The sequence below is a fragment of the Anabrus simplex genome, chromosome 2, assembly GCF_040414725.1.
Source record: "Anabrus simplex isolate iqAnaSimp1 chromosome 2, ASM4041472v1, whole genome shotgun sequence".
NCBI classification, from domain to species: Eukaryota; Metazoa; Arthropoda; class Insecta; order Orthoptera; family Tettigoniidae; genus Anabrus; species Anabrus simplex.
The window spans coordinates 303,985,958-304,003,447 of NC_090266.1; the positions used below are offsets into that span (position 1 = coordinate 303,985,958).

Here is a 17,490-nt window from a genome sequence, read left to right on the forward strand (position 1 = left end):
AAGAATGGAACACGCAAAGAATATATGCCCAACTACAGCGTCGGAAAACTAGGTTTGACCCATTCTAGATTGAGGAGGGGATACCAGGAACAGGAATGCACCTCAAGGCCCTGGACAAGTAGGAAAGGGATTGCTGAGATTGTGAAGAACAGACCAAATTTGCCCTGCTATCATGCTGAGGATAGGCAATGAAAATTTTTCAGCCATACTTGACAGCCAAGCAAGTCACTCACTTGTAAATGGGACTGTTGCCAGATTACTACCGCCTATTAAGTCTCACCATCTCGGAAGGGTAGTGGGAACAGTGATGGGATGACCTATTCCATCCAAGGACAGACTAACCTAACAGCTGAACGCATGGACCTGCCTATTGTAATTAACGTTGCAGTGATTCAGAATCTATAACTGACATCATATTAGACCATGACATTTGTTACTAGCCCAAGTCAAGGCTTGGAAGTTTAGGCTTTGCCCACACATGCTAGAGAGGCATCCATGGTTCCTCCACATGGGTGATACGGTGATTCAGGTGAAGTGGGGCTAGTGATTGAGGTGAAGGCTCACTGCAGGGTGCTGGAACCAACACATCACTTTGCTCTACGTAGCCTGGACGAACTGCGGGTTGGGAAAGGGGCGATCCCAAACTAGGGTGGAAGTCATGGCTGTGAACTCAGTCATGATAATGCCAAGTGGAGACCACATGAGTAGGTCTACTGAAGGGGGAATAACCTGGCTAGGTTCGGGCCAGGGGCGGACCGCTGGATGATGACTGAGGGGCGTGGTCTCTGCTACCAAGAGGCTGAGTTGCGGGAGGACATTGTCTGGCTGTATGCCTCACCATGGATGGTGAGATCCCCGGTCAGGACCCTAGAAGGGGCAAAAACCCTATGATTGATTGAAATATGGATGCTTATAAAGAATCAATTTCAAAAATTTTGACATCAAGGGAAGCCAAGGAAGGTCCAGTAGAGTGGATTCGGGAGCAAGCCCAACATAAAAAAAATGGAGACAGAAGTACCAATTGGACAGGCTGTCGCTGACTCAATACAAGAAATGGCAACAGAAGCTCCAGTAGAGCAGACTGCTGTCAGAATCAATCAGCACGGTACGAAACTTCTAACACGAGTCGAGAGTGCTGAATGCCACTTCAGTCAATGAGACAGGAAGGACAAGTCATTTTAGCCCTTGGAGAAAAGAGACTTCGAAGAGCTTAAAAAGAGCTCGGACTTGGGCAGATCAATTTTCAAGTCATCAGGTGAAAAACGAAACCCAATGTTGCTAAAGATGGAGCTGAAGGTCCTTCAGGCCAATCTTCAGCATAAAAAAGCAGCTGTGGCCAATTTCACCAGGAAGTTCAAGTCCTAGGCTATTGACATGCCCTTATTCAAGAGCCTCGGGTAGTCAAGTGTAGAGTAGCAGGACTGGCAGAATCTGGAGGTAAGCTGATGTACGATACAACATCAGAAATACCCAGAACATGTCTTCTTGTGAACAGGAAATTAAAATGTATTATTTTGCAGGAACACTGTTCATGGGACCTAACCGTGTCCAAGATTAAACTTGGAAATTGGGAGGGGCCCAGAGCAATAACCATAGGCTTTGCATACCTCCCATATGACTCAACTGATCTGCCCCCATCAGAAAAAGTTGAGAACCTAATTTGCAAAGCAAAGAGGAAAGGCGAAGAGCAGATGCAAATTCACACCACACGGCATGGGGCAGCACGAACTGATATGCAAGAGGTGAGTCTTTACTAGAGTTTATTATTGGAACTGAGTTGACGATACTAAACCTAGGAAACAAGCCTACATTTATAAATAAAAATCGTAGTGAGGTAATAGACATTACACTAAGCACTATGCATATTGCAAACTTTATTAAAGACAGGAATTCGCTGGAGGAACCATCATTGGCAGACCACCAGCACATCCAGTTTGCAATAGATGCAAGGCTATGTGTGATTGAGATGTACAGAGACCCAAAAAGAACTAACTGGGACAAATCCAGAGAAGTTCTAGGGAAGGCTGTACAAAAAATTCCAACTAACGTGAGAGGACAGAAAGAATTTTATGGGACAGTGGAACTATTAGAAGAGGCCATTATAGACTCATTCCGTGACAACTGTCCTCTCAAAGAAAAGAAAAACACCAAAAAAGCAAGGGGGTGGAACTACAAACTAGCCAAAATGAAAAAAGAGGTTAGGATGTTGTATAGAATAACATATAGAAATACTATGTGGGACGTATATCATAGGAAACTCGCTGAGTATAACCTAGAGATACGGAAAGCAAAAAGAAAATCTTGGAGACTGTTCTGTGAGAAAGTGGAATCACACACTGAAACAGCAAGTCTCCAGAAGGTTGTGAAAGCAACCCATACAAATCACATGGGGACACTTGAGAAACCAGATGGGTCATTTACTCCGGTGGAGAGGGACACGCTGGAGATGCTAATGGCGTGCCACTTTTCTGAGGCTGAGGAGATGACAAAGAAGAAACTGTTGGAACAGAGACCGGAACTCGAAGAGCAGGCCTGGAACTATGCCAACAGAATAATAAAACATAACCATGTAAAATGGGCAATCGACACGTTTCATCCTATAAAGGCTCCGGGGTTAGATGAGATACTTCCGATACTCCTACAGGAAGGACGGGAGATACTCGTCAATGTCCTTACGGACCTTTTCAGAGCTAGTTTGGCTTGAGGGTACGTGCTGAAATCATGGTCTGAAGCTAAAGCAGTATTCATACCTAAGCATGGAAGGGCAAATTTTGACCAAGCCAAAACATACAGACCATTATGTTTAACCTCCTTTATGCTGAAGGCAATGGAGGAAATTCTGGATAAATATATCACAATTCAACGTTACATGAAAATCAGTTTGCATATAGACCTGGCAGATCCACTGAAGTAGCACTCCACCAGTTGGTTTGTAAACTAGAGGAAAGCCTAGAATATAGAGAGATATCACTGGCAGCATTTCTAGATATAGAAGGAGTCTTCAGCAATACAACCTATGACTTTATGATCAAAGCATTGGAAAAGAGCAAGGTGAGTAAAACCGTAGTCAATTGGATTAAATCCAAGTTAGATGGAAGGAAGATAAAAACAACCCTCTTTGAAGAAACGCTGATGGTTACTGCCACCCGAGGCTGTGCTCAGGGAGTTCTTTCTCCTCTTCTGTGGAACGTCGTGAACAAAGTCATAGCTATGCTTAACGAACAAGATTTTTATACACAAGGATACGCAGATGACGTAGTGTTTGTTGTACGAGGTAAGGAGATGTGTGTTTTCCAGGCCCTCATGCAAAGATCACTTAACCTTGTGGAGAACTGGTGTCGGGAAGAACAACTATCAGTCAACCTGAACGAGATAACTGTGGTCAGTTTTACAAGAAAGAGGAAATTAGAGGGAGAGATCACTGGAGCTCTTTGGGCTATGAGAACTACACCAAGAGAAGCCTTGAATACTTTACTAGTCCTCCCATCACAATGCAATTTCATAAGAGGACAGGCTAGAATGAGTTCATATAGATTGGCACAATCAGAGTGCTGGAATGCACAAAGACCCAATCTAGGACACTGTAAAATTAACGGAGTAATAACAGAGGAATTTCTACACATGCCTTCTTATTATACGTAAGTATAGTGTTAGATGAAAATCTAACGTGGAATCCACATATAGAAAGGAACATAACCCAGGTCAAGAACTTGCTGTATGCATGTAAAAGAGCCCTCAGGAAGACAAAGGGTCTATGACCATCAGTGGTAATGTGGATATACACTGTACAATGATCATTAGACCGTTGATGGTCTATGCTGCAATCGTCTGGTGGCAGAAAGTAAGCCAAGAAAAAGTCAGTAGTAGATTGGATAGCCTACAGAGAATGGCATGCATAGCCATAACTGGGGCTATGAGAACTACACCAAGAGAAGCCTTGAATACTTTACTAGTCCTCCCATCACAATGCAATTTCATAAGAGGACAGGCTAGAATGAGTTCATATAGATTGGCACAATCAGAGTGCTGGAATGCACAAAGACCCAATCTAGGACACTGTAAAATTAACGGAGTAATAACAGAGGAATTTCTACACATGCCTTCTTATTATACGATACCAAAGTACAACTATGAAAATCCGTTTGAGATCCAGATAATAAAAAAAAGAAAACTGGGATATCAACAAATGGAATACTGAATAAGAAGATATAGTGTGGTGGACTGATGGCTCAAAGACTGTGGATGGCACAGGAGGAGGGATCAACGGGGGACGACCTGAGGGATCAATCCAGATTAGCTTGTGCAAACACACTACAGTCTTTCAAGCGGAAGTGATAGCTATCACGACATGTCTTGAAGAAAATTCGAAAATGAACTATACGAATAAGAACATTTTCATTTTTACGGACACCAAGCAGCCATTAAGGCTCTAGAAGCAGTCTGGATAATATCCAGAATTGTCTGATATTGCCATTCACTTCTCCTGAAGCTCTCAAAGTACAACATTGTCAAAATAATAGAATAGAAATATATTTATTTAAAGTTAATTACAAGTAGGACCAGAGGTCCCTTTGGCTGTAACTAACTGCCACTTTAACTTAAATGTATCACCTAACATACAAAATCTAATGAAAGAATACATAAAAAGCGTAAGATACATTTTCCTACAGAGGTTATAAGAATAAGATTAAAAACTAAACATCTAGGAGGTTACAATAATACTTTAACATTTCATAAACATACACTATACTAACAAGGAACAGAAGACGAAACAGAAACCTAAGAATTTTAAAGCCGAGGATGAATTAAGAGTAAAACTGAGCATCTAAAATGTATCTAGGGGATTATGATATTTCGTACTATTTAATTAATTTGGTGAAAATTCATTTACATGGCTTAATAAGTGGAAAGGTAGCGGTATTTAAGATATTTTTTCTGAGTTCCAACACTACTTTGCTGAATTTCATATAGTTTAAGATCGTTGTATAATTGAGAGGCAGTGACAATGAACGACTTACTGCACTTTACCGTACGATGCTGTGGAACCTGAAGGGTGTTAGCTGTAAACCTATTGTCCCGGTCGTGCACTTGACTCATCTGGACAAAGGACTTGGTCAAATATGAGGGAGCATTAGATTTTAAAATTCTCAGAAGTAAACAAGCAGCTGAGTATGATCGTCTATCCCTGAGTTTCAACCACTCTGCGGCTTTGTAGTAAGATGTTACGTGACAATCTTTACGAATATTGAAGACGAATCGAACACAGGCATTCTGAATACGTTGGAGTTTGCTATTATATTTCTCAGAGATATCGCTGTAAATTACAGCGCTGTAATCTAAAATAGGAAATACCATAGTTTGGATCAGCATCTTTCTCACCGAGAAAGGAAGATACGGCAAGTTTCGTCGAACCTGATGCAATATGCCAGACACTTTCTTGACCAAGTGCTTGGCATGAAAGGTCCAGGACAGAGTGTTATCCATTAGAATACTTAAATTCTTAACACATTCCTGATACTTGACTACAGAACCGTTTACAATTACTGGAGGAATGTCCCTGTTGAAAAGATTTGATAAGTTTCTTCGATATCCTAGAAAAATAGCTAAAGTTTTGTTTTCATTTAATAGTAAATTATGACTTAGTGTATATTGATGTAGTCTTTCTATATCTAGATTTATTTTACTAATACTTTTGACAACACGATTCACAGGAAAATGGTAATAGATCTGTAAATCATCGGCATACATATGATGTCTCGTGTAGCGTAAAACTCCAGGCAGATCGTTTATATACAGTGAAAACAAAACGGGACCCAACACGGAACCCTGAGGGATGCCAGAATGCACACTAGACCACTTAGAAAAATTTTGTTTGTCAAATACTACACGCTGAGATCTCCCTTTCAAGAACGATTCAAACCAAGAGAGAGCTGATAGAGATATGCCCATTGTACGTAATTTAGTCAGAAGGAGGTCATGATGAACTCGTATCAAATGCCTTGCTTAAATCGAATAATACCAGAAGCGTTAGTTCCTTTCTGTCCATTGCAAACTTGATATCATCGGTGACTTTGAGAAGTGCCGTCGTAGTGCTATGGCCTGTTCGAAAACCAGACTGAAATGTGTTAAGTATAGAATGAGTATTTAAATACGAAGTGAGTTGTTGGTAAACAATCCTTTCTAATCCTTTACCTAATATTGACAAAATACTGATTGGCCTGAAATCATCAAATTTTTGAGGAGAAGGAACTTTAGGAACAGGTCTTATATTGGCCATTTTCCATACAGCTGGAAATACTCCTGACTGTAAACAGAAATTATACAGGTGAGCTATAACCGGAGTGATTATATCCAAACAGTTCATTAGGAGGGGATGTGAGATACCATCTGGTACAACAGCCTTGGTATTCATGCTCTTAAATACCTTGACTATATCCTCTGGGTAAATGTACGAAAAGTGAAAGAGATCATGTTGAGGTTCATTTGTATTCATGTAACTATGAATAATTTCGGATATTCTGTGAGAATTGTTCACTGGTGAGATCTTTAAGAAATAATCATTTTGCAATTCTGCAGATATGAATGAGGAAGTATGTTCCGAATTTTTCTTAGCAATACCTAGTGATTTTATAGTTCCCCAGAGAGCAGACGGAGTTGTTCTCTTACTGAACAAAGAATGCATGTGTTTGACTTTAGCATCACGGATCGCGAGTTTGGTTTTATTACGCAAGATATGCGAAAGGTTTCAAAGTCTTCAGGTTTTCTGGTTTTGATGTGCATTCTTTTTGCCTTGTCCCGCGCAGAGATTAATTTCTTTATTGTAGACGTTATCCACGGGTTAGGTGGGTGTTTGGCTCGAATTAGTTTTAATGGGGCATGCTTGTCATACAACGCGGAAATTAAACTATTAAATTTGATGACTTTATCATCGATATTACGCTGAGAAAATACTTCATACCAGGGAGTGGAAATTACGTCTTTTCGAAAATCTTCAGGATTAAAACTGCGGAAATCCCTAAATGTGATCCATTTTCTTTCATATTTGGATGTCGATATAGAGAAGACAGCATATAGCATATCATGTCCAGAAAATCCACTCGCTGGGGTCTGCCCAAATTTAAGAAGGGTATCATTACAATTTGAAGCTATGGTATCGAGATTAGAATGACAATATGCAGTATGGTATGTGTCATCAAATGGTATTCTAGTTAAATTGCATGAGTCAAGTGCATCATCGATTACTACAGTTTCCGAGGACCCTGATCCAAAATGCCCATTCATATCACCTGCAAGTATAACATATTTATAATGAAAAACGTAATAATATGGGTACCAGGGCATGCAGGTATAGAAGGAAATGAAAAGGCAGATAAACTGGCCAGGAAAGGGGCAGAAACACATTTTGTAGGCCCAGAACCTATATGCGGGATTTTGTATGGTCAAGCCTGACGCTATATAGGAAAATGGGTACAAAAGAAACAAATGGAGAACTGGAAAAATACTCCAGGATGCAGGCTTGCAAAGGAACTGATAAAAGGACCAAACAAGAAGCATACTAAAGAACTGTTGAAACTCAGCAGAGAAAATATAAGATGGGTAGTAGGACTGTTGACAGGACACTGCCATCTGAAAAAAACACTTACATAGAATTGGAGTAATAAGAGACAATATATGTAAGAAATGCAATGAAGCAGAGGAATCAGCTGAACACATACTTTTCAAATGTTTTGTGCTGGGTAGAATCAGACTCTCCACTCTAGGACTACCAGGTGAAGAGAGAGAAAAAATCTGGGAGGACCCAATAAGAACAACCTGCAGCTTTGTGAAAGGAGCAGGTACATCTAGGTGGGAATGAAGGAAAAGCGTTTTAGCAAAAGATCTTGGAGGTCTACGCTAATTAGGAGCTAATATTTGGAGGCCCCATGAGGAAAAAAGAAGAAGAAGAAGTAGGTCATGGCTTTCTGGTAGAATTCAAGGTGATCCTATAGTATGCAGCTCGTGAAGTCTTTTCGGGAAAAGACAGATGTCTGAGGGTTGCCTGGCACGATGAAATCTTTGGACTTGCAAAGGTGTGGAAGTCGACATAGTTCTGGGAGGTATCCAGTTAACATATCTTCAACCAGTGAGGATGAGGAGCAAGACACGCCTTAAAGGGCTTTCCGGAAGTCATCACCAATATAATAGGACATGTAAATAAATAATTGTACCAACTGATAGTATCTTGTATGCGTCTTTGTGGATTCGTTAACTATTTATAAGTTAAGACGCACATAACCTTGATCACTGCTGTTTGACAACAAAACCCTGTCACACCACAAACCGCCATTTAAAACAATAACTGCCGATCTCTTTACAAAAGAAAATATTTATAAAATCCTCCTATCAATACAAGTCAAGTCATCTGTTAGAGAAGCAGATGACTTGACTTGTATTGATAGGAGGATTTTATAAATATTTTCTTTTGTAAAGTGATAACCGTCAATACGGAATGAGATTCATAACTTGCAATAATAACTGCCGATCTCTTCAATATGGCGACTGCATTTATCGCATGTCACGAGATCTCAAGTAAAGTCTTGCTACACCATAACTCGCTAAGCAGTAATTCTTCCAGCAACTATCTCACTCTTCACCGTCAAGAACGTCGTCTTATATATGTGCCTGGCCAGGCGTCTAGAAAGTTAACATACAAAAATATATCTTCGTGAAAATTCTAGAGTGCGTAATACACAGTTTACAATGGAAGGGATATTCTCAGTCGTTCTCATGCTTATACCATTCCGGGACCGGGCGAGTTGGCCGTGCGCGTGGAGGCGCGCGGCTGTGAGCTTGCATCCGGGAGATAGTAGGTTCGAATCCCACTATCGGCAGCCCTGAAGATGGTTTTCCGTGGTTTCCCATTTTCACACCAGGCAAATGCTGGGGCTGTACTTTAATTAAGGCCACGGCCGCTTCCTTCCAACTCCCAGGCCTTTCCTATCCCATCGTCGCCATAAGACCTATGTGTCGGTGCGACGTAAAGCCCCTAGCAAAAAAAAAACATTCTGGAAGTTACTGTGTGTTTCACAATTATGGATTACTATTTATATATACAGGTAAGAATACATTATGATATTAATTTACAGGTATATACATTAACGGAACTGATATAAATATCTATGTACATGACATAACCTCACACACAATACGATCATTCAACTACATAAATTAATAATAATAATAATACTAATATTAAATGGATGTACATCACTTCATAGCTGTACATACAAGTAATAACAATAATAATAATCTTAAATTAATATATTAATATTAATAATCACGATCGTAAAATAATAATAATAATAATAATAATAATAATAATAATAATAATAATAATAATTCGAGCTTGGTATCTGTATTAGTTACCCATGGGCGAGAGAATATTGTTTTCAAGTTATACCTGTTATTGCACTTGCGTCGCTCTTTGCCCTGCGATGACGCATCAACCGTGTCGCTGGCTATACCCCGGCGGACGTGTTCCTTGGTAGACAGCTATACGTTCACCACCCACTTCTGATCAGGATGATGCAGCTGTTTCTCTAGCATAGAGGCAGCATAAGCAGCAGCAGGATATCAAGGGAATGTAAGCTTTGGCCGAGAAGAAATCCCTTACCCAGACCAAAGCTCAAGATATCGAAGAGACCCAAATCTTCCTACCATGCCAACAAGTACCTACTTTGATGTAACCACCCAGTCAGTAGTAAGATTGGAGGGTTTCATGCAGGTCTCGGACGTAAGTGGGATGGTCCCGTCAAGTTGGATAAGCAGCTAGGCCATGGAGTCTACTTACTAAAGACCAACCCTCCTGTCAAGGTCCACACATCGGAGTTGCAGCGAGTCACTCAACCGCTGCGTATACTGAGTAAGCCTGGTACTGCCATGGGTCCACCTGTAGGAGAGGCTACTAATGACAATGCACATTCTGGTCATGAGGTGAACACATCAACCACCACCTAGGAAGAGGCTTGTAGCGAGGCAACACCTACCCACGACGCAGCACGATGCAGTCAAGAGGAGGAGAGCACATCCAGTGACGTTGAGGAAGAGAGAAGATAATCAATGACCAAGGCAAAGTCGACAAGTGTGATAGACTGTTGAAATTGTTTCAAGTTATAGGGGAGATATTGATGCAAGTGTAATACACTAATATAACTAGGAAACAGTATTCTTTAAGTCATGGGTAAATAATGCCAATATTGACTTATTATTATTATTATTATTATTATTATTATTATTATTATTATTATTATTTTGACTTGTGACGTGTATCTGTGAAGTGTTTACATCCATTTAGTATTATTATTATTTACGTAGTTGTGTACGAACTTTATTTGGCATTAATCAAGATTGTATTATTTGTGAGGTTATGTCATGAAACATCTGCTGTATATATATCAATATAAGTTTATGTAATGTAAGAACATGTAATTAAAAAGTATATAGTCTATTATTACTTGTATATATGGTGTATAATCCACTGGAATATTGTGCAATACACTGTGATAAGTCCAGAACAATGCATGGTGCGACTAGAAATGTATAGAGAATCCTTTACATTGTAACTAGGCTATTGGGGAAAGAATTTACGAGAAAATATATTGTGTCATATTCTTCTAGAAGCCTGGCCAGGCAATGTATATAAAGAGGCAGTCTTGATGGTAGAGTGGAGTTGTTTTGATGTGACTTGTTTGGACGTCGTTTTAGCCAAGTGTTAGAAGTCAAGTATGTGAATTGGTTTTATTGGGTTGGTAGTTGACATGCAACTGTTGCAGTCTGTCGTTATTTTTCATAGTAGTGTTTTGTTTATTAAGACGGCTATTCATTAGTGCGTGCATGTTGATGTATTCACAAAGACGCACACAAAATACTGTCAGTTTGATACCCTAATTTTATTTACAGTCTGTTATACTGTTCATTTGTCACACGTCAATTAACCACCATTTTTAACAATTGCCTATCACAAAGCACAAGGAGACTGCAACCACTGCATGTCAACTACCAACTTTACAAATCCAATTCGCACACTTCAAACATGACTTCTACACACGTCTCATCAAAACAACTCCTGTTAAACAATAACTCAACTCCACCATTGAGACTCTATTTATATAGGTTGTCTGGCCAGACTTCTAGAAGGATTGTCACAACATACCTTCTCGTAAATTCTAGAGTGCCTGATAGTTTAGTTATAATGTAAGGAAGGTTCTACATAGTTCTAATCGTACCTAGCATTATTCTGGATATTACAGTGTGTTGCACAATATAGTAATGGATTATACGTCATATATACAGGTAATAATAAATTATATATTATTAATTACAGGTTCTTACATTAATAAACTTGTATTAATATATATACACAACATGCTTAATGACATAACCTCACAAATAATATGATCGTGCGTACATGACATAGCTACATAAATAATAATAATAATAATAATAATAATAATTTGAGCTTGATACTTGCATTATTTACCCATGGGTTAAAGAATATTGTTTTCAAGTTATATCAGTCTATTACACTTGCATCAGTGTAAGAGATGTAAATACAATTTGTAAATAAATAGTGTACATAACTGACATCATTTATTATGCGTCTTTGTGGACATATCAATTCTTTGCCACATTGGCATTCTTAATTAGATTATTTCTCCTCATAAACTCTACTAGCCAGCCCCCATTCACCTTAAAATCCAAGACACCAAACTCTCGTGCTACCATTAATTCACATCCTTTCATTCATTGCGTTTCACAAGAAATGACATACCCATAGTTTTGCAGTATCATGTATTCCAGAAGCCCTGTTCTACTTGCAGAAACTAACCAGTTCATTGGGCTCAAGCAATATACTGTATATTTATTTGTGATTCCATAATGTCATGATTCTCTTCTTCTCTTATTAAATAAGATTTAAAAAAGTTGAAAATTGTAGAATTGTTTTTGGAGGTATCATCTATTTTCTTATAGTACTTTATGAACAGTAAAGAACAGTAAAGTAAACTATTTGACTAAAATATGATTTAAAAAATATTGTTCAACAATTTTTAACTGTACATATTGTTTTCTTCAGCAAATTGAGTGAAGAACTCTCTACAAAATCCAGTGAGCTTGCAGGCCTTCGACAAGAACTTCCTCTTCTAAGGAAGCGAAATATAGTATTGGATAAAGACTATCACGAGAAGCAAAAACAACTCGCTATGGCTAATGCTGACAACATGCAGCTTAGACAGGTTGGTAGCTTTTAAAATTAACTCTGTCCTATTTTTACTTCTCGAATAATGTCTATTTAGTGTCGATTTTGAGGAACTGTTTGATATTGTCTCTATGATAATGATCACACTTACGTTCTCCCTCTATACAGGGTGAAGCATAATTCGCGCACTCGGGCGTCGCAGCGCGACTCCTCACATGGCAGCAATAAAAAAGTGTCCCTTACAAATATTCATCTTGCGAGTATACCCGGCAGAAAAACGACGTTGAAGAGTAGAAATCTGGCAACACTGTAACCACATGTAGACTAACTACCTCTGTCAGCAGAAGTTAGTCATTCTGTACAGTTGGTGCAGTGGATAGAGTTTTGGGTTAGCATGCAGGAGGTCGAGTGGTCGATCCTCGGTTGAGGCGTATGTTTTTTATGTCGTAAATGTAGTCCAGGTGGTATGGTATCTGGCATCTTACTGTGGACACAGCTATGCTGCGAAGGGTCCAGAGCTGTATGATCCGGTGGGTTGCGCAATGTTTGGATGTGCAGGGAGGTCGCTTTGAGCATCTGTTGTTCTGAGGACAACGTATTCTGTTGTGAAGGTCATGCGGTCATTAATATGGACAGTATTAGTGCTAATGTGCTACATCTGCACGATCATGTTACATGTAGTATGGTGGCGTCTCCGAAAACCTTAAAAAGTAGTTCGTGGGACGTGAAACAAATAACATTATTATTATACCTGTATGTAAATGACAAGTAGATGTTGTGTTATTGTACTGTGCTATCATCTTTGTTTGTGTAGTTATTCTGTCCTATGACTTGTCATTTGTTTCAGCTGTCTATTTATTATTAGTTTAACCAGGTATTTGTTGTTTCAGCGTTACAAAATGTTGTAAATGTAGGATACATGTGACCTCAGAAATGGTGTCTTACTGTATTACAGTAGGTAATGTCAGATGGAAATTAGCAAATAAAAAATGTGCCTCAACCCAGGATCGAACCATCGACCTCCTGCATGCCAACCAAAAGCTCTACCCACTGCACCAACTGTACAGCACGACGAGAACGCGCTGACAGCGGTAGTTACCCTACATATGTTTACAGTGTTGCCAGATTGCTACTCTTCAACGTCCGTTTTCTACTGGATATACTCGCAAGACGAAAATTTGTAAGAGACATTTTTTTTATTGCTGGCATGTGAGGAGTCACGCTGTGACGCCCGAGTGCGCGAATTATGCTTCACCCTGTATATCAAATAGACTTACCGTACAGTCTTGATTATGAATTATTTTTGTTGGACAGAGGACTAGTTTCAAGAATTCTGATATAGGTAATTTTCCCTTCTTTCTTCTTCCTCCTAAATGTTACCCATGTTTGAGAATGGGCAAATTCTAAGTAACAGTTAAAAAAATGGCCCAACCATGACAGGATGGTCATCGACCATTGTCATAGTTTTGTGTAAATCAAGATGTATTTTACTGCCTTATAACTTCTGGATACATATGGAGTGAAGAACATCAGCAGCAGTAACTAACATTCGAATAGGTGTATTTATAGGGAGGACAATTTGGTTATCTACATCTAATAGTCGAAAACCGTCTGCAGGTATCTCGTTATAAGGGAGTATGGATGGATGAGTCTTAATACAAAGGTGTTGGCTATAAAATGGGAAGATTAAGGGTGCCCATTGTGAAATTTAAACTTGTAACTTGCTGGCAGAAACAGGTAACTGTCACGAAGGAATGGTGGAAATGAAATGAAACTGCTCAGTTTGAAAGGTTATGGGACTGTATTGCAGTGATTGCAATATCTTACCAAGAGAACCTTTGATTTTGTAATGGAGGCATACTGCTTTTTTTTTTTCCCCCCACGTCAGTTGGATATAGCAGCTGCTCGGTCCTGGGTATGTGGGCCAGTCCTCTTCAGAAGGGGGTTGTACATGTGTTGTAACTGATCACTGATATCCTGCTGATTGGCATTGGGTCAGAATTGATATGCAAGCAAATCCTACATATCTTCTAATGAAGTTCATTGTGATGAAAACAATGATGGCATTGAAATTGTACTGATATCTGTGGAGAGGATTGTAAATAAAATTAGTGTCATAATGTAGCAGGAATAGATGAAATTAGACCTGAAATGGTGATATATAATGGGAAGCTAGGGCTGAAATTGCTTGGTAGAATTCTGGTAATAGCATGGAGATTAAGGTTCCTTCTGGTTGGACAAAAGCAGCAACTGCACCTGGTTATAAGGAAGAGAACAGGAAGGATTTTAACAACAAACAAGGTATTTCTTTGATCAGTGTACCAGACAATGTGTTCTCAGGCATTTTAGACCAGAGTGTGCAATCAATGGTAGAATGTAAGTTGGATGAAAACCAGTGTGGATTCAAATCACAGAAGGGATATCTGGGCCAGATTTTCAATATGTGTCGAGTTATTGAAAATGTAATGAGAGGGATACATTAATGTGTCTGTTTTTAGGTCCATTTTGATAATTGGGCATCTGTGAGAATTGATGGCAGAATATCTTCTGGGTTCAAAGTGGTTACAGGAGACAGTACATGGCTGTAATAGTTCCCCCCTCCCCAAGTATCATAGTTTACAAGGTTCAGTTATGGAAATATATAAAATAGTAGGGGGTTTCAGTTGGACGAAAATGTAGTAAGCAGTTTGGTTAATGCTGATGAGTTGGTTTTAGTGGTAGATTGTGCTGAAAACTTGCAGTCTAGTATCTTTAAGCTTGAAAAAAACCGTAGCAAATATGTTACGAAAATTGAAGTATAGTCAATTGGAGGAAACTTAACATTTGAATGTCAGAAAGGGAGTATAAAACTGGAACAGTTGGATCGTTTCAAGTACTTACGATGTGTATCATCACAGATTGGTGGTATATTGAGTTGGATCAAATCAACATTTAGCAAAGCTAATAGAGTTTGTACTCATTGATCTGTCTCTGTCGTATCCTTAGCTTTGACAATATGAAAGTGACTGAGGTATGAGCGATGCTAATAATGTCATTCCTTGTGCAGCCAGTCCCTGCTATGAATGGTATGAAAATGTTGCTCATAGGGTCAGTCGGGGCATGCATTTCAGTGGGCTTGGCAGACTGATATATAATAGCAACTTCTAGCTCGGTGAGGAAAGCTATGGGAAACTACCTCACTCCTCATTTCCCTAGTATGCCTCTTCAGTGATGCCTAGGCCATCTATGACAGCTGATGGCAGAGCTGTTGAGGATCCAACCAGCCTTAGGGCTGAAGACTGAACATACATACACAGTTCTAATCAACAGTATTGTCTAAAAAGTTTTTTACTAATGATTTAATGTCGCTTTAACACATCAGAGGTTTTTGGTAATGCAAGGATGGGAAAGGGCTACGATTGGGTAGTGTCTGTGGCCTCAATTAATACATAGACTCCCATAGGCACCTTAAGGCAGGTAACATTTTGCGAGTGTATTCTCCCATATCTGCCTTAAGGCGGATAAGAACTTGCGCAAAAATTTCAAGTTAAAAATTGTGCTACGGATCATAGTTTCTTCGTTATTTCATAGACAGTAGTTAGATGAATGTTCTGACCTTCATTAACATATGTCAAAACAGTAATTCTCGCCTAGAATCACCCAGCAAAAAATTTTTCTTTCCCAGCACATTCCAAGCTTGCGCTCTTGCCTCCAATGTTGTGTTAGTGCCACTAGCAAGAGACAGTATGGTGAGCAGCAAGTTTATATCCATTGAAGAGGCTGTTGAAATGATTTATAATGATGATTCAGGTGATGAACTCATCCCAGATTTAGATAGTGAAAGTTAAAGTGATCAGGACGAAACAACAGTGCGCGATAATGTTGAAATACCAGACAGTGTTCCTCTAAATTAAATGGCTTATTGCTTTAGTGCCAGGAGTGTCCGAGGACATGTTATGCTCGCCAGATACAGATCTTTTGATTTGACTCCCGCAGGCGACCTGCACGTCGTGGTGAGGATGAAATGATGATGATGAAGACGACACATACACCCAGCCCCCATGCCAGCAAAATTAACCAATTATGGTTAAAATTCCCGACCCTGCCGGGAACCGAACCCAGGACCCCTGTAGCCAAAGACCAGCATGCTAACCATTTAGCCATGGAGCAGGACAGTGTTCCTTTATCTTACACCTCTCCAAGCTATTCTCCCCCCGTTACCCAAGTTTTTAGGAAATGTAGGCCTAAATAAGGAGGTATTTTGTAAATATATTTATCAGTGATAGTTTTTTTTTTTTTTTTGGCGTATGCTTGTGAGCAGACTAATTTACATGCACATCACGTTATCAGTAGCGGACTGCGTCCATTCACTAAATACAGTTGAACCTGACTTATACGTATATCAAGGGGAAGAGAAGAAAACTACTTGTAACTCAGAATTACTTAGAAATCAGACTTACACAGTACGTCACATATTTACTGAAAATGCAATGGAATAGACCTACATGTGCAAATCCTTGCAAATAATAAATATATTAAAACAGAAAATATTATTTTGAACTAGGTCCAGCCTTGAAGAAATCAGATAGTTTGGCTTGTTTCACTTTTCTTACATTAAGAGTATAAACCTCCTTTTGCAAACTTAGTAATGAATTCAATGCATTTTCACTACAACTTTTCGACTTGATTTAATGCCTACACACATCGAGTGCACTTAACACTTCACGCAGTTCAGGTGTTTCAAGATTCAAGTCGTTATCTCCATCTCCATCACTGTCACTATCGCATATAGCTGGTCCATCACCACCGCATTGTTGGCATACATCAGCAATAATCTCTTCATCCGGTAGTTCTCCACATACAGCAAGATTATCATCGAAATGCACAAAAGTATCAAATTCTATACCCTCCGGTAGCGTCAGCTCATTGCCAGACAAACCTTCGTCCCCATAATCATCATTAGAGGTAACCTCTTCTAGTAAGACTCCAGCTTTATGGAAATAGTTGCTGATTGTGGAGGATGACACCTGCTTCTAGGCATCCAAAATAAAGTCCATGGCTTGTAGCAAATTAATGGAGAGAGGTTCATTTCCTGCATCACTCAGTGTTATTAAATGTTGAACCAGCATTTATCTATAATGCACTTTGAAATTTGGAATGATGCCCAAATCAAGCGGTTGTAGAACACTGGTACAGGTAGGACGGAAAAATTCCACTCAGGCATTCTCCAGAACGATTTAAGGTGGATGTACTGCACATCGATCCATAAGAAGGAG

At 39.3% G+C, this 17,490-nt stretch overlaps 1 protein-coding gene across 1 annotated transcript in view; it reads left to right on the forward strand.

Moving 5' to 3' along the window:
- Window positions 1-17,490, forward strand: part of LOC136863519 (spindle assembly abnormal protein 6 homolog) — a 353,838-nt gene that overhangs the window by 187,008 nt on the left and 149,340 nt on the right. The window contains exon 6 of the mRNA XM_068225981.1: window positions 12,113-12,272. Coding sequence (XP_068082082.1) covers window positions 12,113-12,272 — 160 coding nt within the window. The remainder of the gene's footprint in view (window positions 1-12,112; window positions 12,273-17,490) is intronic.